Below are 17,466 nucleotides of genomic sequence, written 5' to 3'. Positions count from 1 at the left end.
CAATTAAACGTTAAATTAATTACATTTTACCTTGTTGGTTATATTTCGACAGATTTTAAGAACTTTTATTAATCAATAGTCTCGGGTGGGACCCTTGGGAGGGGCCCTCGTGTGTGGACTTTTGGGGCGGTTTACTGTTTCAGTATCTTTCCAGTGCTATTTTTCTCTTCTTCTTTCTTTACCTTTTCTCTTTTTTCTTTCTTTTCTGCTTTTCTTCTTTAGCTTTTGTCAAGGTCTCATATAACTCCAGGAAATTGGTTGCATATTTCAATGTTTTTTCAATAACAGAGAAATATTTTATTTTAAAATAAAATTGCGAACTGGGGATAATCTTTCTGTGAAATATTGAAATCTGTATCTAAATTATACGGTGCAAGTACTGCCGGGCGAATAGCTGCTTAAATAAATTTTCACTTAATGTATGTTTAACTAAAAACAAGAAACATGAAGTTTATACAACTAATAAAGACTTTTTATTAATCTGTCTTTTGAAAAGTATAATCTTGCTCATTGTTTGTTTTTTTGAATTTTGGATGCACCATTATTTTTATTACACAATAATTTTTGTCTTAAACTAATTGGGTTGTTAGGTAACACGTAAGAAGGATGTATAACTTAAACAAGCTTATAATAAATGCACTGATGCAATAGGCATATAGTGGGGACTGTTTTAGTTTGAGTTTGTAGTTCATATTTTCTCCATACCTGTCGCTGAAGTCGCATACGCTACGAGCGAAAGGTGGTGAACACCTTAATTATTGATGGAAGTCGTGTTGTATGTACCTAACCTATTTTATCTTGATAGTAGATTAATGTAATAGGAAATAATAGTTTATCGTTCATGCTTTTTTCTGGATAACTCTTCCCATCAGTAGTGAAATTAAAAAAAAGTTAAATTTTCCTAAAAATATTGAAAATGTTTATATGTACTTCAATTTATTTGTAAATTCGTAACTTTGCAAAAGTCTTATTATGCAAATTCTAAAATTCATTTCTTACATCATGTTCTAACTCAAAATCAGATATTTCGATATAATTTTCACATGTAAGGATTAAAATTTTACAACCTCTTTACACGTTTATATAACATTCTATATTTGTATAATTAACAAACTTTTCCAAATTGATCGTTGCAAATAACTTTTCTACAAATTTTATTAAAAAATCTTATCTCAAAAATTACCTAACTCTTAGCTTATCGACGATAAGATTAATTTTAGCAAAAAATGTATATAGTTTCTAAGAATGTAATTTAGATGGTGCCACAAGCAATTTCTCGTGCGATTTTATCATCGCGAATCATTAAAAAAAAAAAGAAAGAAAAGAGAAAAATCATATCATAAAAAATATCCTGAAAGGAAAGAACTAATGTCAAAACAAAAAAAAAATTAACAATGCTATAAAAAATGAGAAATAATTCAAAAGTATCTTTAAAAATAAACAAATTGTTCTTAATCTTTCTAAAGAATTAACTTTACCGTAACACATAGCTAATCAATTATTCGTTTAGTCGTTCGTTCCACGCCCATTCCATTTTCCGAAGAATCTTTCGATTATATTAAAAATATATATGTATAATAGCAAATATATCTATATAGATAATTTAGAAAAATCAAGAAAAATGATTGATACAATTCGAGGAAGTTCGAATATTTTATAAAAATTAATCATAATTGCCTTTCATAGATGAAAAGAACTAGTATAGTGGCAATATGTGGTGGCGCCTAAAATTATGTGTGAATTTAGTATATATAATATATAGTTATATATACACACACATATATATATATATATACATGCTTCAACGATCTCAAGCTCAAGTTGCGTTTTCTTTCAAGTTGCACGCGTGTGTTCCTTGGAACTTGCGGGAGCATTATGTTATACGTGCCTAAATAACGTTTTTGGTAATGTTACTGCAGTATTACGACTGTATTAAAAAAGTTATGTGCAGTGTCGTGTTGTGATGTACCGATGTGCCGATAAAACAATCGATCTTTGTAAATGTTTTACGGTAAGTTTTACGAAAATAACGTGTGGACGCGCGTGTTAATTCATCAGAAGAAAATACGATTGAGAGACTGCAACATACTTAATAAAATTCGTCATCGATTGTCATGTAAAACGCGTGGGCGACGATAAAAGAGTTATCCTACTGGTCGTTATGCTTGTCTTTTACGTGTTCAAATTAAAAACGAATTTATTATATTCCAAATGGTAAAGTTATAAATTATTATCCGTGCGTGTGCGATCCATTTACAAATTTCGTCCCACATAGGTAGATCTCAGCCTCGTTTTTATTTTACTTTATATTCCAGAGATTTTTTATGTTTTCTTTCTTTTTCTTTTTATCATCGTCTTAAAATATTCATCAATTTCATTCATAATTCAATTAATCATTAATTTGCTTTTATTTATATATCTTTTCACGAGAAGTACAACATTTTTATTTTAAACGTTTTTTATCTGTTCGAACGTTATAGCTCTTCAGAGGTTATGTATTTATACATTGCAAACTGTTTCTTTAATAAAAGGCTACAATAGTAATTAATAAATCTATAGAAAAATTAAATTGCACCAAATGCATTTTAACCGTTAATAATATATTAAAAAGTAAATCCGGTAGAGTAATTAGTTACCTGAAAATGATGTGATACTGCTACTTGTATTATTGTTAAACTACTAAAAAAAGGTCTTGAATTTTCTAATATTATACAGTATATGGAATCCAGGTGGCAGGTGCCTAGAAAGCAGCTGGTAAGATGGGAAAGTTGTTGTCAAAAATTTTTGGCAACAAGGAGATGCGAATTCTTATGTTGGGATTAGATGCTGCAGGAAAAACTAGTATCCTTTCTACTTTTACTAATTTGTTTTTCATTAACTAGTACTTTCTGATAGAATACGATCTAACAGATCTGCCATATATTTTAATTCCTTAATTATTTATGTCAGCAATATTGTATAAACTTAAATTAGGACAGTCTGTGACAACTATACCGACTGTAGGATTTAATGTAGAAACTGTTACCTATAAAAATGTTAAATTTAACGTCTGGGTAAGTTCGTGTTAAAATATCTATCATTAATAGTAATATAAATGTGAAACATTTGCAATTAGAATTGATTACTTTGTATGTTCTTTTAGGACGTAGGTGGACAGGATAAAATACGTCCATTATGGCGTCATTATTACACAGGAACACAAGGTCTTATTTTTGTAGTAGACTGTGCAGACAGAGATAGAATTGATGAAGCACGTCAAGAACTCCATCGGATTATAAATGATAGAGAAATGCGTGATGCTATTATTTTAATTTTTGCTAACAAACAAGATCTTCCTGATGGTAAGTTATATTGCAAACAACAGAATAAACATTTTATTTATTGTAGCATAATCTTTATCATACGAATTATTATTTTTTGTAGTATATACTTTATATATGAGAAAATGTATGCATTGACTTCGTTTAAGAATTTTATTTTCATTTAGCGATGAAACCCCATGAGATTCAAGAAAAGTTGGGGTTAACTAGGATACGGGACAGAAATTGGTATGTTCAACCATCATGTGCTACAACTGGAGATGGGCTTTATGAAGGCCTTACATGGTTGACCAGTAACCACAAATTATGAGCAAATATTTATTTTTGATCAATTGGCTTAGATATGGAAAATATACACCTGTATTTTTATTTTAACTTATCATATGGAGGCTCTGTAAGGCACAATTGACATTGATCGAGTCAATGGGATGATTTCGATAAAGAAAGATACTGCAATTCAGAAATGCTCCTTACATACTGTGGTGTGTGTTCCAATAATATTGATAATAAGAGCATAGTAATATATCATGAAGCCAACTAAGAGAAATTGTAACCATTATTATTATTATTATTATTATTATTATTATTATTATTATTATTATTATTATTATTAGCTGTCCATTGCCACCCATAAGATGTAATTAAAACATTATCGAATAGAGTTATATACTTTCAGACTGCATTTTCTTATAATTTAAACACTTTTAGAAGCATACATATTTATAAAGAATGTGCTGTAACAATTACAAAAATATTTTAACATTCACAACTTTAGCTGTGGTATTAAGGAAATTGTACATCCTTATGGATTGACATGCCTTATTCTGACTGTATGTTTTAATGTGGTCATATGCTAAGTATACAGTACATTGATATACCATGTAATTTATAATCTAAATGATAATCCACTTTTTCTACAACAGGATATTCACAAAATTCATCCAGTCCATGTAGTCTTCCAGTTCTAGTGAAGTGCGTGAAAGTGTAAGTCTAATTGCATAATATTTCCCTGTCTTACTTTATTTTTTTATATTATTAGCAATTCATACACTTTCATACTTCACTTTAATTGAAATTCATTAATATCTTATACAAAATGGACATGTTTTTTCGCACAAACTATAAGGGGCAAAATATCGTACGACTTGCAGTTATACTCATTGATACTATCAGTTAAAGGAACGTGTTATTATATAACAACATTCACACAATGCCAACATTTTTACTATATGCAAGTATTAAATAACAAACAGTTAGAATTAGGTTGCCATATTTCTGACACAAATTGTAAGTTCTATGAAAAATGTATCTTGTGAATCCTTCATTACTTTTTTATAATTAGTAGGATAAGAACTGAAATATGAATTAATATTCACAACTGTTTAATTAAATTATAAATTCCAGTTTTTATATACTTACAAAGAAAGAAAAAAGAAATACAAGTAAACAATGTATATTAATAATCACAATTATAAGTCTATAAAACTGTTCCTTTAATAATTCGTATTAGCTAACTTTCATAAAATCTCAAGTTGAAAAACAAAGGAACACTGTGCAAAAATATAATTTAGATTTAGAGAAGGATAATAAAAATCGGGCTTTGGAATAACATGATACTTTCTTTACCAATATGCACTGATCTTAATGAAGGCTCTATGGCTATATTATTCATACCAATTCATAACTCATTTCCTATTGCAATGGATCGTCTAACAAAAATTTTCTTTCGTTTTAAAGTATAAAGCTTTTTATTAAATTTCCTTGTTTCAGTATTCATTACATATTTAGGGTTCATATGAAATTAAACTTAATCAATGCATTCCAATATCTCTTCAGTTTTTCTACACATAAATGCATACAATTGAACTATCATATATAAAATCGTATATTTCAGATATTAATACTGAAGAGAAAGTGATATAGAATTCTATGTTATTCCACAAAAAGTCATAATTTTTTATATGCTCCATTGTATATACAACCATAAGTATTATACGGGATTGATACAAAATATAAGCATAAATAATATCATTAAATTCATAAGAAAATAAAAAATGTGCACACTACTTATCTCACTTCTGTTGTGTTATATTCTACATTGACATTTTTAAAAAATTATGAAATTTATGTACAATCTAATTGTTAATATATAATATAATTTTAAATGTTTAATGTTATTTCAAAAGTTTCTTATTGATTCATATGTGCACAATCATGTATCTATTTCTCTTCGATGTAAGACATGACTCTTGTTAATGTCATGCAATTTTTCATATTTATACCTATTATTATAATAAAAGAAATATGAACAAAATTGAAAGACATTGATATATAACCATAGAGTACTTGTTGTATTAATAACAAGCCAAAGCCTGAGCACTCTATAACAAATTTATAGCACTTTTGAATATTACATTTTATTGTGCATATAATGACTATTTAACTAATAGCAATACAATAATAGGTTTTGCCGAGAACGGAGTAATAAAATCACTTATGTACAAAATATAGACTTGATTCTCATACTTGTTGATTACTTATAAATTGATATTACTATGCAAAAATATTTTCCTGCCGCCCGATGTAAAATTATCATACGCGCAGATCTATACAGGAAATAGATCAGTGCTGAAAATAAGTTATTAATAAAATTGCTTATATTACATGTCCTTCATTTCCTTTTTCCAATTTTGTTTTTTAATTTTGCGCGAAAACAGATTATATATTTATAATAGTATCATCATGTTTAATGACATGCAAGATAATCGCTAATAGTATCAATTTCGATTGATGCAGATGTCACATCAAATAATTATATGAACATACACACATCTTTTTAAAAAATATTTTGCTTTTCTGTTAATAGAATAACAGGATAGGTATAAACGTTATGTCAAACTTGGGGGCCACATGTTATTAAGTGCTAAATCATAAAGACATTGGAAAATAAGCTGTATTAGTTTACTCCATATTATCTGCACTAACAGCCAAAAATTCCTTTGCATCAATAAATGTTAAATTACAACATCAAAAATAAAAAAAAGAAACTTGGCTTTTGCCTTTAATAGACTAAAAATTATGTCATATATTTATATATTTTTGCTATTAAATATTATTAATTTTAAAGAAAAAAAGAAAAAGAACGTCTTGATCGATAAACATCGGAATTGTACTCAATCTCTTTTGCAGTCTTTCATAAAAATACAAAAATAATGTGATTGACATTGGAAAATAATGTAATAACATATGTAATTTTTGAAATAATACAAATATTTAAAAACTTGATAGAGATAGTAAAGGTGCAATTGGATTTTTCCGGTTTTTAGTGTATGTAAAACACTATTATAGCACAATCCATATATACTTTTACGGTAAACATACTAGTTATATGGAAATTTTTATAAAGTGGAGGTTAAAGTAATTTAAAAACTATACATGTTTATGTACATTATTATAATTTGTATAATAAAAATTTCTTTAAATTCCTGAATCTAATGCTTAAAGCATATCTGAAATAATAAATTCTATCTTTTTTTTTCTTTTTTTTACAAAGGGAAATATATAAAAGGACACTATAACATAACACAAACATATATTTATATGATTCCTTTTAAAATGATTCATTTATCTTATAATTATAACAATTATGCCTGTAGTAACTTGTTATTAATTCATTAATACTTCATTAAATTATTTCAAATATTAATTAAATTGCAATTAGCGAGATTATTATGATTATCTAGTCGCAAGAATCATACAAAATACATGATTTTGCATATATGTATCTTATAACTGTACAACACTGTTACCTTAATTTATTATATAGTATAATTAAACTTTATATTTGAGAAAAAAGTAACCCACATATTTTTTCCTATGAATTCACATATTTTTTTTGAGATTCACATTATAGTCATTAAGATTCTGAAACCATCGATGATAAATTCAGATTATGCACTTATACATGTGCATACATTATATCAGTGGAATATGCAGATCTATTTTTGTTTAATGTTAATTTTTTGAAAGTCTTAATACTTTTTTATAGTCAAATAAAAAGCTCCCATCACTTTATATTATAATTACAATGCATTTGTCATTTTGTTAGCGCAAATATTTTTACCTTATATAAATAATATTATGTTAAATATCTATTTTTTGTATTACAGAGATTCATATTAGTCTATTCACTTAAATGATTAATAACAACAAAACAATAAAAATAATAAAAAACGCCTCATTTAGACCTAAATAAACAAAATCATCTTGAACATTACTGTTGGAATAAAACTATTCTACACATTTATATAGTAAAAAGTGCCTTTAGTTAATAAAATGTACTGTAAAAATAATTATGCATTAAATGTATTCATTAAATTCATAATGCAGTAAAACAATTTAAGATTTAATATATCGTATTTTCGAGAATAATCGTTCTTAATAATTACTAATAATATTGCGTGTGTGTGTGTATGTGTTTCTCTCTGTATTATGTATGTATATATATATATATATATATATATATATATATATATATAAAAGTTCTACACACACATGCACGCACACATGTATGCATATATAGATGATATTATACCTTCTTTAGATAATCTCTATTTCAACAAAATCTTGTGCTGTACTATAATGTATTATTTGATGCTATCTACAAGGTCTTTGTTCATTATCTACACTGGCAATTAAGCGCTGACGTGTTTTTTTGTTATTTTGACAGGCTGAAGAAATTAATCCTATTAAATGTTTTACTGAGTATTCCTAAAAATAAGAGAATTATACAAATATAAAATAATAACATTTACAAAATAAATTCTTTGAACTACCTTATGCTCTTTGATCCATTCTTCCAAACTATTTTCTGGATAATAATAAGCTTTAATATACGATTCTACATAATTTTTATGTGGCATTGGTTTTAAAGTTGATGATAATTCTTCAAACTTTGATTTTAGTTGTGTAAAATCAAGTTGCATTAATGCTCTTCCACCATTTGTGCACTTTTTTGCACAGGAGAAGCTATAATGAAAAAATTTTTTATATAATGTAAATTTATTGAATAATATGAAATAATACTTTATCAATTTTTTTGTAGATTTATCATTTAATTTATCGTATCAGAGAAGACAAAATGGTATATATATTGTACATACCCTTCTACTAAAGTATGTGTAATTAAATGTGCAACATTTTCCCATATGGAAGCATGAACTTCATCAGACAGAGGAATAAAGTTTGCGATGTTATTTAATTTTTTATTTAATACGTTTATCTCCTAGGTCCAATATAAATAAGAATAAGTAAAATATATAAGTTAGAATACTAATGTCACGTTATATAGATATATTATGAAACTGCAATGAGTGTACCTCCAATAAAGTGTCGATATAATTACTATGCTGAGACATGACATCTGTTACTTCCCAATTGACTTTATTCATTAAATTTAAAATATTGGCTATATCAAATGCTTGTGATACTACTGCCATATAAACTGGTTTTCTTAAATCTGTAGTACATACAATCGTATGTGCATAAAAATGATGTAAAAATCCTCTTTGTGGACTACTCCCAAGGAGGTGCTCTAAATAAGGTTTTAAGTTTTCATACTGTTGTCCTAAAAATATTAATGATTCAACAGCTACAATACGTTCAGTTAATCCATAAAGGTTTTCAGGTTGTGTCAAAGTTACGCTAGAAGACAAATGTGGCTGCCTCACTTTATTATTACAATTTGAATTTGCATTATCATCTGTATCATTTTCACTAATTATTAAGTTGTCTTTTATACGATTAAGTAATAATTTTAATCGTGGACTATACATAGATTCACTGTTTATTTGCTGAAAGAATAATAAATAACAGGTTTATTATCAAATTACTACATTAAACGATAAAAAAAAGATTGCATAGAATAAACTTACAAGATCAGCAGTGAAAAATAAATGCACTGTGTAGAAGTAAATTTCAAAAAATTGGATCATACTTTGTATAACTGCAACTGCAATTGATCTTAAAAGCCTTGACATTTGTAAATATTTTCCACACACTCTCAAAATGGTTAAAGTTGTATTTGTGACCATTGGTCCACTGTGTTTATGTTTATACTTCTTTTTATTTACTTTGGTATGTTCTGATTCATCAACATATTCGCGTTTTAATTCATCGTCATCAGAATCGTCAGAAAAATCCTAAACAATTTTATAACGTTTTCATAATATTCCACTGAAATATTAATTAAAATATATTTTCTAATTTTACAGACCTCGTTATGAGCTAAGATATCTTCTTCCATAGTGTCATCAAGTCCAACAGTAAAAGGTGATGTGCCATATTCTAAATACTGTTGTAATAACAATTCAATGCCTACAGGAGCTTCAATTTCACTCGTGATAGAAGTTTCCAAACCATTGCATACTTTAGATTTGTTTAATATAGGTTTTAAACTTTTGAATTCTTGCAATTCAGTTGCTACAAAATCTGGTTTCACAGGACACAATTCCCATCCATCATATTCAAGAAATATTCGAAGTTCATCCAAACGAGATATATTATAATGTGAAAGATATAATAGAGATTGTTTTTTCATAGATTCTTGCAATCTTCCAAATTTATAGCCAGATAATTCTCCAAGTTCCATTAAACTATAAAAAGGACAATTTTTAAATGTATCATTTACTTTAGAGAAATTGTTATGTATATAAATATAAATATTTAATTACCGATTAACTATTCCTAAGACATGTACAAACTGTTCGAACTTAATATATACCAAGTCAGCATTTGATAGATACATTGATATTTGTGCTTCTACTTCTGACCACATTCGCATAATACTATTTTCTAACTTATGCTTGACATATTGATTACTAAACATCTTTTCAAAATCTTTTTCATCTGAATTACTTTTTTTATTATTTTCATGTTTATTATGCCAACAAATAACTCGGCAGTAAGAGATCAGTATGTTCCATAGTGACGTACAAAGTTCTATTAAACAAGCAACACATCTATCTTTTGGTACAGATTGACATAGTTGTATATAATGTCTCTGTGTATCCTTTTCAGTATACGAACGAATCACAGCAGATGCTGTATTATGAATAGCAGCAGTAAAATGCAAATTCATTTGATCCACTGCTGTCTGTGTCTTTCCTAATAACATATAAGCTTCTTGTATCGATGTATATACAGTATTATCAAAGTCAGTACACATTTTAGAAAGAGTATCATCTAAAGTCCTTTCAGTTTGTTCTAAAATGTCTTGTAATTTTCCATTTAAAGCAGCAATGCATTTAAAGTGCTTGTATGTCTGTGCATCTCTTCGACATTTTAAAAGAAGTGAAATTGCATCTGGATAATTTTTTTTACTCAAAAGTTCTTTCAGTTGATCTCCCATACGTTGCTAAAATAAATATAACTTAAATTGCTATACATTCTATGAATATGTCAACAACTTTTTTTTTTAAATTCATCAAAATCAATACAAAGATATACTTACAAGACCTTTTATAGTATCTACATTTTTTAGTAATTTTTCAATGACTTGACGTTTCTTATAATTTGCTAATATTCCTAAAATAGCTTTTGTAAACTGTTCCTTAGCTATTTTCAAATCCTGTCTTCCCATTCTACATATTGCCAACATATTCTGAAGTTGATCTTGTATAACTAAAATATTATCAAATTCTTCTTCACATGCATTTTGCTTTTGCAAAATTAACTGCAGTAATTTTTTTGATACAACTTGATGCTGTTGTTTAAGTTTCTTATAACGTTTTTCTATTTCCTTTGACTGGAATATTCTTGGTTGCTTTTCTAATTCATGTCTACTAGGATCAAAGTCTTCATCTTTCCTAAAGTAAATATTTTCTATAGATTCCAATATCTCTTGATCGGGAACATGTTCACTTTCAGTGGACTGTCCAGTTTCAGATTGTAAATCTTCATATTTCTGTAATGGTGTTCCTAAGAAATCTGGGTTTAAACCCATAAACGGAACTTTGGTTGTATTCTATGAAAATGAATAAAAATGATCATCAATCTATTAGTTGATATAATATTATTAAGACCATATGCAAATATAATCATCTGATATTCAGTAATTCTTAACCTTAAATACTTATACTAAACGTATCGAATAAAATTGAAGTAAATCTAATTTAATTAAAATATTTCCTTATTGTTGTGTAAATAAATCGAAATGATACCTGCTTATTAATAAAACTCAAGAATTTATATTTTAAATCTTCCATGATGAAAACTTCTCATAGCAAAGTAACAGATCTGTGTGTTTACTTAACAAACCATCGATGCATGTTTTAACTTGTCTCGCTATTGTCAACGTAGACAACAGTGCGCTTTGAATGAATTGTATATCACATTTTAAAAATAATCTTGTAATTATATTATAATCTTATTCTATTATCGAATACACGTTACGTCTTATGATCACATAATACATTCCGATTGAATATCCTACGTAATTCTAATCAAAGAACGATTCTATTCTCTTTCTACATCTGACATTGGGTATTTCCCAAACGTAAACACGCGAACAGTAATTGGGCAATTTTTCCTCTTCGTAAATGTTACCCAATTATCGAACATGTATACAAAGAAATTCACGTATGTTTTTAGCCAAAAATACAAATTACACTAAAGTCACCATACTTTCTCGTTGATTATGTTTATATAAATAACGTTAACATTTATTTATTTTATTAAATATGGTGCTGTTAATATACGCAATATAAGGTAAAAGAGGAAAATTTAATACGTATATTACTTAGAGTAACAAAGATGGCAGTTGTATCGTATTCGTGATCCTCCGTCGATAAAGTCCATCGCGACATTTTCACTATATCAATGTTTATAAATTTTTAGTTATATGTACAATATTCGATAATTCTACCATTTCTATTGCGTATAATACTGAAACATTATAAATTATCCTAGTCATCGTAATTTCTCGAAATATGGCAGAAAGTAATACGATATTAAAGAAAATACTTAGCTTAATGGTATATGCTCATTGAGAAAATATCCTAGTAAAAATATCGTCCTAATCGAAGGATCAACATTTGTGCATTGAATTATAATCGGACAAACGTGATCGGAGAAATTAAATTGGTGGAAAAGTACGTCTTGTTGAGCGTGGGATTAAAAAGTAAACGAATAAAAGAAGATAGAAGAAAAGGTTCGATGAGAGAGAAAGGGAAAGAAAAGAGAGGAGTGTGATAGGAGGGAATTGGGATTTGGTAGGAAAGGTCCCAAGGGATGATAACACGTAGAGGAAAATAACAAGGTGTAGGAAAGGTAAGAGTAAGGGAAAGGGAAGGGAGGGATAGAGTAGAGAAGAAGGGAAAGAGAAAAAACGGTGTGGCAGGGATGCGAAATCGATGTTGGACTGGAAGTAAACGACTAGGCGCAGCAGCGGTGCGTGGGTGTACCAGGTAGCACTTCGATACCGAGGTTGTTGATTGGTCGACTTTCTTGTAAGCTACGTCACGATTGGTCGGAGTTCCGCCATTGAATTTTCCCACCCTAAGAGAATGCGATATTTGACGTGCGATATGCGCCTCATCCCTTTCCGTGTCCGACGCAGGTGCGTCCGTGCTAACTGTATATCCTGTGTCACGCATCCCGACCCTTGACCAGACATTAAGCCAAAAAGGAAGGAGAAAGATGGATGCTTGGAGAGATAGAGACGAAAGGTCGAAAGGAGGGATGGAGAGAGAAGGTGGAGTATACTGAAGGAGGAGGAGACAGATATATACGTACACACATTACACACACACACACACACACACACAACTAGGATAGAATCGCAATCCAGAAGCAGCCAACCGACCGTTCTCAGTCGATCGTTGACAGCTGCGAGCGTCACGCGACGAGCTTCAAGAGATACGACGACGTGTCGATAAAAGAAAAACAAGTCGGTATAGTTTTCTCGTTAACGATTGATGATTAATAATCTATAATTCGATTAAAAAATTTCCTAGAAACGTAATTGAGGAGGAGTGAGGAGGAAGTGTTGGAGTAAGTGGTGAAATAAAAATTAAGAAAGAAAAGAGGAGGGACATAATTCTGTCAAGTGTGCCAACCGAGCAAGGTGGCGAAGCCATATTTGAAGGACCAGATTTAAACGTTGGACCTTCTGTCATTATTTCTATTTGTTTAACGATATATCCTATCGAAAATGCCAAGCAGAGTTTCGTTCACGAGTTTGACCGCCCTCGGTCTCGGCCTCGCCCTGACGGTCTTTCCTTGTACCATTCTGGCGATCGATTTGAGCCGTTTTTATGGACATTTCAATTCGAAAAGCTCAGGTGAGAATCTTCGCGGTTTAAAAAAAAATTCCCGCACTTTTTTCTTTCTTTTTTTTTCTTTTCTTTTAATATCATACTTGACAAAAAAAATATCGTTTAAATTTCCTTCCATATGTGAAATTCGAATTGGAATAAATCATTACGGGATACCGCGTTTAACAAACAAATTTTCGAAACGTTTCCTTTTCAGACGACGCTTGTCATCCCTATGAACCATTTAAATGTCCTGGCGATGGTGCTTGCATCTCGATACAATATTTGTGCGACGGTGCGCCTGATTGTCGAAACGGTTACGATGAAGATACCAGACTTTGCACGGCAGGTGAGTCGTCTTATTTCTTTCTTTATTTTTCGTTAAATTTTCGTTTCAATATGTACCAGCTTTAAATCCCGAGATCGATCGATCTCCTCGTAATTTTACAAGAGGGAGCCCCTGTTATAGTTAAATACATATGTATCTGCATACGTGGATATATATATTATACATAACATACATATATCGTTCATGTAACGTATGTTTTCTTTCTCAACAAGTAAATTCTCTCCTCTTTTCTGATCGCGCAAGTCGATTTTGTAAATTTTGAGAATGGCGATCGATCGTCATTTTCTACCTTTCTCTCTCCTCTCTCTTTTTCTTCCTCTCGTTATTTAAATTTTAAACGAATCGAGCAGCCGGCCAAAAATCGACCCTTGTTTGTCGCCGTCATTGTTACTCTTTAATAACCAAACGACGACGTTTCATAGCCAACAAGGCTACGCTACATTGCTCCTAACGACCGATCGAGTTCGAGAATAAGTGGATAAGTATTCTCTGGTTCGCTCGTACTTGCGACTCGGTCTTCACGTCCTTCATTAAATCTTCTTCACTCTCGATCATTCTTGTGTGCAATTTAAAAGGAACGAGGAAAAAAGAACTAAATAGCACTGATTAATATAAAATGATGAAAAACTGATACATCAAAATTTTCATAAAATAATAATGACAAAATATTAACTATTATTAATTGCAAGCAATGTTAAAATATCCACAAGAATTCATTATCGTTGATAACATTTCACAATCGATTAAGCGCAATCACCGGAGATAATCCTAGAAAAGGATTGCCACGGGAGCTAGCAAAAGCTTCCGGCACCGAACTTTGCTATGCGTTTATTATTATTCGTTAAGGGACACATAAGCGTTTGTTCTTGAACTCGATCGATCGAGTTGCTCGTGTTAGGAGCAACGTTACTCTTCGGTCGTATTATATTCGATAAAATATATCTCTTATTCGTTCGTTGACCACTATTCGTTAAGATAAATAAATAAATAAAAAAGAAAAAAAAAGAAAATAAGAACCAAACGAACAAACCCACAACAATATTTCGTTTATACGAACTTAAAAAAATTGTCGAGACGTGAAATCACGAATAAGTTCTTCAAATTCGTTCTATAAACTTTTCTAGCTAAACGACCACCTGTAGAAGAGACCGCCAGTTTTCTTCAGTCATTACTGGCAAGTCACGGACCGAATTATCTCGAGAAGTTATTTGGTAACAGAGCTCGAGACACCCTTAAACCACTCGGTGGTGTCGATAAAGTTGCCATAGCGTTGTCTGGTAAATATAGTATACAATCCTTCCGACGATATTAAAAATTATTAACTGATATATAATGTAACAATATTTTCGTTTCCTTATTTTTTATAGAATCACAAACGATTGAAGATTTCGGTGCAGCACTTCACCTGATGCGATCAGATTTGGAACACTTACGTTCGGTCTTCATGGCAGTGGAGAACGGTGATCTTGGTATGCTCAAATCACTTGGTATCAAGGATTCCGAACTAGGCGACGTTAAATTCTTCCTCGAGAAGCTTGTGAAGACTGGCTTCCTCGACTGAAAAGGCAACGATTATATCAAGGATAATGAAGTCGTCGCGACGAGGCACGATCCTATTGAAATTTTCTTCTCTTCGATAAAGAAAAACTTTAGGATCGTACGTGGTCGCGTCGCAGCCAATGATTTTTCTCATATTCTCTTCGACTACCTCGTTTCCTCCTTCGATCATTTTACATCGCTTTTATTATTATTAGCTATTTCTCTACGTTTATGATTTCTTTTCTCTTTGAGAAAAAGTATTGCACAGTCGAGATGCTTCTTATTCTTATTCGCTTTTCTCTTTTCCTTCATTTCATTTCTCTTTCTCTCTTTCTCTCTCTCTCTCTCTCTCTCTCTCTCTCTCTCTCGTTTTTTCTCCTTCCTTTGTACATATAATAATAGATTATTCACTTGGTCACCCGCTATTATTCGATGTAATCGCAACGAATATTCGAGAGTATATGAAACGACTAACGGAAAGTAATGAAGTTGAAGTTGAATTTGAAGATGTGTCCGTGCCTACATTCTTCTTTTCTTCGCATACCTCACGTATGTATGTTCATGTTTTATTATGTAAGGAGGATGCGTCGAATGATGGAGATGATCTTTACTTTTCTTTCTTTCTTTCTTTTCTTTTTTCTCGACTCATGTTTTTACGTATATTTGCTCGTTACTCGACTTTTCCAGGTCGTCGATATCAACCAGAACCGGAGCTGTGCTTTGGTCGGTTTAATTCGTTCTACAAAAAATTTATTATTGAAACGAATGAATACCTTCTCTTACAGATATACATAATGCCGCACGCGTTTGTCGTTTTGTAAAGTCTATTGTCCTTTTTCATTATGCGTTAAAAATATACGGCACGATACGACATTGTAGCCGCGTCCTATGTACGAATAACGTTCTTCATTTGTTAACAATGAGTTGTTACTGCTGGAACAGTACGATGTCTGTACCGAATTTATTTTAAGAGCCAGAGTAGAATTACGAAATATTTTGCTTGATATCAAGTATGTTCTTGAGGATATGTTTTATCTTATTTGGGTGAAGTATATTCTCAGTAAAATGATGCATGTATGTATGTATGTTATATGCGAGCGCGTCCACGTTTGAAAGAGAGAACAAAAAAGGTGCAGAGAGATAAATAGAGAGAGATAGATAGATAGATAGATAGATAGATAGATAGAGAGAGAGAGAGAGAGAGAGAGAGAGAGAGAGAGAGAGAGAGAGAGAGAGAGAGAGCGAGAGAAAGTGGCTAAAAAATGAGATAAAAATCTATGAAATGTTTATTTGAAAATAATCTCTCTCATCTCTGCAGTACAATTGCGATGGTAGTAGACGATAACTATCGTACGTTTAGGTTGAATTTTTGCTTGAAAGGAAAGTGGGTACAAAAATCGAACATCGTACGCGTTTATTATTCAGGGTACGACAGGAGTTTATTTTAGGGGAAAGGAGAAGGAAGTGTACTAAAGTGCTACCGTATTAATATTTTCACTACGGTAAATGGAAAAAAATACATATCACTATAAACATATCACTAATGTAAACGCGAACGAATAACGAATTCTCTCGAAAAATCGTTTTCCATCTCGTACGACTGTTTACAGATTAATCCGTGCAAATTTTTCGTGATCAATCGATCGGACGTGTTTTCTTTTTATTTACAATAACAAAGATACGTCAATCATATATATATATATGTAGTATATACATATATATATACAACAGCTTCGAACAGAAAGCTCCTTCCTAAGAGCAGATCGTACATATGGTCTTGATAAAGATTGACAAACAAACCAAAAAAAAAAGAGAAAAAAAGAGAAAAATGAATTATAAAAAAAAAAAATATAAAATAATAAAAAGTGAATCTTCGAGACCGTATATATATAGATGAAAACGCGTGAATATATTTTTCGGGAGAATTCTTTCAACGATAACGTAT

At 30.3% G+C, this 17,466-nt stretch overlaps 3 protein-coding genes across 7 annotated transcripts; 2 read left to right on the top strand and 1 right to left on the bottom strand.

Moving 5' to 3' along the window:
* Positions 1-1,730: 1,730 nt before the first annotated feature.
* LOC122635740 (ADP-ribosylation factor 6) lies at positions 1,731-5,985 on the top strand. 5 transcript variants are annotated; one of them, XM_043826304.1, is made up of 5 exons: positions 1,731-2,011; positions 2,730-2,841; positions 2,950-3,053; positions 3,143-3,341; positions 3,488-5,985. In XM_043826304.1, the coding sequence occupies exons 2-5, from the start codon at positions 2,760-2,762 to the stop codon at positions 3,628-3,630; spliced, it is 528 nt and encodes a 175-aa protein (XP_043682239.1). In that variant the 5' UTR covers positions 1,731-2,011; positions 2,730-2,759; the 3' UTR covers positions 3,631-5,985. The 5 variants fall into 5 exon arrangements, with proteins under 5 accessions (XP_043682239.1, XP_043682238.1, XP_043682243.1 ...); XM_043826303.1 differs by having other exon boundaries at positions 1,744-2,011; positions 2,716-2,841; XM_043826308.1 differs by lacking the exon at positions 1,731-2,011 and adding an exon at positions 2,031-2,214.
* A 1,845-nt stretch (positions 5,986-7,830) lies between these two features.
* On the bottom strand, positions 7,831-12,793 carry LOC122635764 (syndetin). The gene is made up of 9 exons (XM_043826397.1): positions 11,540-12,793; positions 10,831-11,343; positions 10,052-10,734; positions 9,595-9,973; positions 9,254-9,520; positions 8,699-9,172; positions 8,483-8,604; positions 8,156-8,348; positions 7,831-8,090 (listed from the first exon to the last, which is right to left on the bottom strand). Exons 1-9 carry the CDS (start codon positions 11,582-11,584, stop codon positions 7,977-7,979), a joined length of 2,790 nt encoding a protein of 929 aa, XP_043682332.1. The 5' UTR covers positions 11,585-12,793; the 3' UTR covers positions 7,831-7,976.
* A 218-nt stretch (positions 12,794-13,011) lies between these two features.
* LOC122635770 (IDLSRF-like peptide) lies at positions 13,012-16,676 on the top strand. The gene is made up of 5 exons (XM_043826409.1): positions 13,012-13,266; positions 13,334-13,660; positions 13,851-13,982; positions 15,107-15,259; positions 15,350-16,676. The coding sequence occupies exons 2-5, from the start codon at positions 13,531-13,533 to the stop codon at positions 15,541-15,543; spliced, it is 609 nt and encodes a 202-aa protein (XP_043682344.1). The 5' UTR covers positions 13,012-13,266; positions 13,334-13,530; the 3' UTR covers positions 15,544-16,676.
* Positions 16,677-17,466: the final 790 nt, after the last annotated feature.

Source organism: Vespula pensylvanica, chromosome 19, assembly GCF_014466175.1.
Source record: "Vespula pensylvanica isolate Volc-1 chromosome 19, ASM1446617v1, whole genome shotgun sequence".
Lineage (NCBI taxonomy): Eukaryota > Metazoa > Arthropoda > Insecta > Hymenoptera > Vespidae > Vespula > Vespula pensylvanica.
The sequence above is the reverse complement of the archived record's forward strand: the minus strand, read 5'-3'. Positions and strand labels throughout refer to the sequence as shown.